Source organism: Egretta garzetta, unplaced genomic scaffold (genome assembly GCF_000687185.1).
Source record: "Egretta garzetta isolate BGI_Z169 unplaced genomic scaffold, ASM68718v1 scaffold39, whole genome shotgun sequence".
NCBI lineage: Eukaryota > Metazoa > Chordata > Aves > Pelecaniformes > Ardeidae > Egretta > Egretta garzetta.
Window position 1 is genome coordinate 4751547 of NW_009260945.1, and position 5204 is coordinate 4756750.

At 49.0% G+C, this 5204-nt stretch overlaps 1 protein-coding gene across 1 annotated transcript in view; it reads left to right on the forward strand.

The window, feature by feature from the left end:
* The first annotated feature begins 40 nt into the window (after positions 1 to 40).
* The window catches only part of GINS2 (GINS complex subunit 2), a 7048-nt gene continuing 1884 nt past the window's right edge, over positions 41 to 5204 (forward strand). The window contains exons 1-5 of the mRNA XM_035902605.1: positions 41 to 79; positions 2306 to 2498; positions 3407 to 3506; positions 4583 to 4709; positions 5096 to 5192. Of these exons, the coding sequence (XP_035758498.1) occupies positions 41 to 79; positions 2306 to 2498; positions 3407 to 3506; positions 4583 to 4709; positions 5096 to 5192 (556 nt within the window). The remainder of the gene's footprint in view (positions 80 to 2305; positions 2499 to 3406; positions 3507 to 4582; positions 4710 to 5095; positions 5193 to 5204) is intronic.

Genomic DNA, 5204 nt, shown 5'->3' on the forward strand with positions numbered 1-5204 from the left:
TGCCATGGTGCCCCATGGCCCCGCCAAATCGCCCAGGGCGATGGGTACCGGCGGCTTTGGCTGCTTGGCCTGGCTGGATGTGAGCAGGGGGAGGGAGGGAAGGAGGGAGGGATGATGTGGTGCATGGACAGACAGCAAGGTGAGGGGTGGTGGCTGCTCTGAGGCCTGGATGAGTGGGTGGGGGGGGGGTGGGGGGGGGGGGGGGGGGATGGGGAAACAGAACCTAGCTTTTAAAATTAATGGGTTAATAACTGCAGCAAGAGCTAACACAGATATATTTAATACAGGACAAGATGTCAAGTTAGGCTGAAGTTCTCTTAAGCACTGCTCAAACTGGCTTTAGGATGTGGATTTCAGAAAACGGATTTCCTTCCCTCCATTAAGGCTAGATCTACAGAGCCACAAATAATTTCAATTGCATTATATTCAAAAAACCTAAGTGGTTAATAGAATAGCACCTCTTCCCTTCAATAAACCCTTCAGAAAATGAGTTTCGCATCAGAAACTGCCATACCACAACAAAAATTAAACAACGCCCAGTTTTTGAAACCCTTTCGGAAGAGAGGCAGAAACCCAAGATGCTTCTTTTAAGTCTTCCTAGAAGTGTATGAGGGTCAGGGGGTTGCTTTCACACAGAGGAAGAGACACTTAAGTTTCTTTAACAGTCTACTACAGTGTAGATGTCTTCTTTCCTTTCAAGATTAGATGATTTCAATGCAATATCACATCTTAAGCAGCCAGGTGCAGTGGTTCTCAAAAGCATGGAACCTTTCCTCTTGGAAAATGTACCGGCTGGGATGAGAAACATCTGGCTGTAAAAGCAAGCAGTATTTGCAAACTGGGAAGTTTGAAGGACCTTCCCCATCTCCCTCTCACCAGAAAAACAAATCAGCCAAACAGAAACACATTATAATTTAAGCAATTAGCCTTCTTCATGACTATCAGATATGCTAATCTGATGTAAAATAAGGGCATTTCCCCAAAGCTCATGTTAGGTTCTGCCACTGATTCTACGACAGCCAAGATCAGTATGAGACCAAATGCTCAGATGCTGATGTGATGGAACAAAGAAATTTTAACAATCTTTTCTAATTTAGAGAAAACCAGAATTAGAAGGAAATGACACAATTTTGCAATGTTTGAGTTTCCAGTACATTTCCAGACAACAACCATATTTAAGCCCAGATTTAACTAAGTAAATAATCTTGTAAGTTCAAAAGGAAAATTTTGTTTGGGATCATTTCCTGCTTGCTCTTCAGATGAGGCACTGATTTTTCTCAGTCCATCAGTGGTGAAGAACACCTACCCACCCCATCTGTAGAACTCACTCAGTGCCAGCTCAAGCAATTAAAACCCCAAGTCCTATCCCTATTCAATGCAGATGGGGTACTGTAAGAACAGGCACACAGATTTGAAAGACTAAAACATAGTCTAATTCCAGCTATAAATTTGTATCTTCATGTATCTCTTTTGCTACTTTGCATACACTTTCATCAAGAACAGTTTTGCATGAGCAAGAGGGATGATCTTTATTTTTCCAGAGGTGACCGGCAGCCTCATTAATGGGGCTGGTTAATGAGCAGTGTTCTCATGCCCCTTTGCATCCTACAGGAGACTTGGGATGGGAGAAAACTGAAGAATACAGCACAATTTTGTCCGCTAAGCCCAGCCACTTCTATCTCAGATGCGCATTTACAATGAACAGTTCTTGCAAAAAAGAGGTTGAAGTCAACTACTTGGCTTCAGCAACGCCAGAACTTAAAAAAAAAAAGAACAGGAGGGTCACAGGGCCTTTGGGAACAGGGAGAGGAGATGGGGGGGGATGGGGAAGGAGCTGGAGGAACTGGGGGTCTGGTGGGATGGGGGAATTAAGGGATTGGGGGACAGGGGCATGGCAGCCCCCCAGGAGGTTTGGGAGGGGGAAGTGCTGTCCCCCACCTCGCTGGTGCCTTCTCCCCTCACAGCTGAGCCACGGCTGAGGGCTGGGGAGGGATGTGGCTGGCTGCCCTGGGTGCTGAGCCCCCAGTTCTGGCAGTGGGTGCCGGAATCTGCCATGGTGATGGTGCCAACTGCTGCGCGAGCGCCTCAGCCTGAGCCCAGGGGGCTGCGTTTCCAGGGTAGATGTAATTTCTGGCTATAACTTCTGCGAAACGCTTTGAAATAGAAAATGCACTGGAAACGTTAGTTATTGCTTCTCAAGGGGGAGGAAAAGTCTGAGAGCAGGAATTATGGAAGCGAGAGGAGGAAATTCAGATGCTATTTGACTCAGGCTTTTCAAAATCCCCTGGAAACTCATGCTCTCTAGAGACGGCCGAGGCAGACGAGTGCTGCGGTGTCCTGGCCCTTGCTGCTGCCTGACTCTCATCTGCGATTCCTCTTCCAGGGAGATCTGGGTCCTTTCAATCCTGGCTTGCCAGTGGAAGTGCCTGTCTGGTTGGCCATTAATCTGAAGCAGAGGCAGAAGTGTCGGCTGATTCCTCCAGAATGGATGGACGTTGGTAAGGATGGTGGCTTCGGCCCTGGGCTTTGGTGGGTGCAGGAGAAACACTAAATAAAAAAAAAAAACAAAAAACAACTCTGTTTTTCACCATTAGTGGGAAGCTTAATTCAACAAACACAAAGTAACTCTGAAAGAAGGATCTGTGTTCCACCAGTGGAATTCTTTATATTTACAGGAGATGTAATCTCCCCAGTTAAGTCAGGTATTTAACTTCTCTTCCTCTGGTGAGGAGGAAGGACAAGGGTTAGATTGAATCCCCAGCCCTGACACTCGTCTTCAGCAGCGGCTGCTGGTCTTTCTGAGCAGCACTTGCCTCTCTCGCAAGGCTTGTTCAGAAAGAGCTTTGGGGACCTCGGGTGACACTTTGTGAGGAGGGAGACCTTGGAGGGTGTATATGTGTGTTAATCACCGGTTTGTTCACTCCATGAAATCATTTTCCTTGAGGGCATCGGAAATGGAGGTTGTCGCACTCTTTAAAAAGTGAGAATCCTGGCACCCTCCCTTGTCTGAAGGGAAACCAAGAAAGATAAGAAATAAGCACTCACAGAGCTGCAGTAAGAGGGAAACCTGCACCGAGCACTCCTGCTTTATTCATTCTAGGGCACAAACGCTAATTAGCGTGAGTGCTTCCTGGGTGAAGGGACCATCTCCCCACAGGCGAAGGGGTTGGGGATCGAGGCGGTGTACATCCAGCCTCCCTGCTTGGTGTGCTTGTGCGGCTTCGATGTCCCTGTCAGCGCCCTGGTGTGCTTTGTTGCAGAAACCTTTTTCTCTCCGCATGTTGATTCAAGCGTGGACATAGAGTTGGTCCTACAGAAACAGCCTGTGGGGTTTTCCGAGGGGGTAAAAATGTGCCTGGAACGTTGAAGGTCTGGCAACGCCTGACCATTCCTGGTTGTATTTTAGAAAAACTGGAGGAAATCCGGGAACAGGAACGTAAAGAGGACACCTTCACTCCGATGCCCAGTCCCTATTATATGGAACTCACAAAGCTGCTGTTAAACTAGTAAGTAGGAAACGTATTGTAACAGTTTCCGCCCGAGTACATGCTTGCATAGACAATTTTTCAAGCTTTCATTGGCAGCAACCCCAGAGGGCGGTGGGAAAGTGAGAGTTAATGGAGGTTTATTTCACAGCGTGCCAAGATCTCGTTGCAGCAGTTTTCTCATGGTAACTTTGCATTTCAGTAACTTGGGGATTGCTTGTTCTGCAGCCTGATAATTGGGGCTGTGCCGCTTTATTGAGCGGCAGCTAAGCGTAGAGGCCTTGAGGATCAGCAACACGTTCCATGGCTGCAATCTGTTCAGCAGCCTAAACCCTCCAGGCTTCTTCCTTGGCTCTCCTTCAGGAGGAAAGCTTCTCTTTCCTCGGCCTGAGAAGCGGGAGACCAGGGATATTCCGAGTCTGAACTCCTGCCTGCTGAGGCATTTCACTTGTAAAATGTGCTGGCTGGTATTTTTCTCAGCGCAGACTCTTCTGACTTTAAGCCCTCGATTACGGCGGGGTGGTCATTTAAGCGCTGGCTTTTCCTCTGGAGATGACGCTCTTGGCGTGCGGCTCCTTCCCTCACGCTAGAATAACCCTGACAGCTCTGTCCGTGTGAATTGATCTGATCTCTCGAGGTCCTTATGGCAGCACTGAATTGCCGTAATGGGAGGATGTGGCACAACTCGTACAGTCCTTTCAACTTAATACTCTCCGATAGAGCCACGAGAGCAGAGAGCTGGGGCTGTAATCGCAGCCGAGTCCTTTCAATTCTCTGGCTGCCTGTGACTTTGGCCGGGTTATTGGCCCTCCGTGTACCTCGTACCAGCTGGGCAATTAAAGAGCAGAAGGATTCTAGTGAGAACCAGATGCTGCATCAGAGCTGAGCATTCCTGGGTAAATAAACTATCCCAAAAATCCCAGCAGCAGAAGTACCAGGCTGGATTTTAATGTCGAGTTGCAGGTTTTTTTTTTCCTCTATAGCAAACTGCTCTGCTTATGCCTCAGAGGGCTGAAGAACTGCCAGCATTACTTACGCCGGTGACATAACGTACGAGTCCCTCGCAGCCTGTTCTGATCCGCTCTCTCCTCCTCTAGTGCCTCAGACAACATCCCCAAAGCCGATGAGATTCGAACGCTGGTGAAGGATACCTGGGACACCCGGATAGCCAAGCTGCGGCTCTCTGCGGACAGCTTTGTCAGGCAGCAGGAGGTTCACGCCAAGGTGCGGCGGGGACGCGCGGGGAGAGGTTTGCCAGCTCTCTGCTGGGAGGATTCCAGATGCCGTGCGATTGTGTGGGCTTGTGACTGATGAGAGCTGCTCGTGAAAATGCTGGTTGGGGCATGTTTTTCCTGGGCTGTGGGTAACGTCAGTTGGGAGCTAAAGCCATATGCTGAAATCTCGCTTTATGGGCTGGTTGCGGCTCCCCGTGCCTTATGGAAATAGTGCTCCTGTCGCTCGTGTGCTTCTCTTGACCGGGGGTGGCAGCTGGGCCCGGTCCCTTGGGGTGTCACCGAAGGGAAAGCGTGGGCTGCAGAGCTGCTTTCCGAGTTCCTTGTCCTCTGCTGCAGCAGAGCTGTTTCCCCACATTCTGCTATTTTCTCTTTTAGCTGGATAACTTAACCTTGATGGAGATCAACACGACCGGGACTTTCCTTACTCAAGCCTTAGATCACATGTACAAACTCCGGACTAACCTTCAGCCTGGCGAGAGTGCCC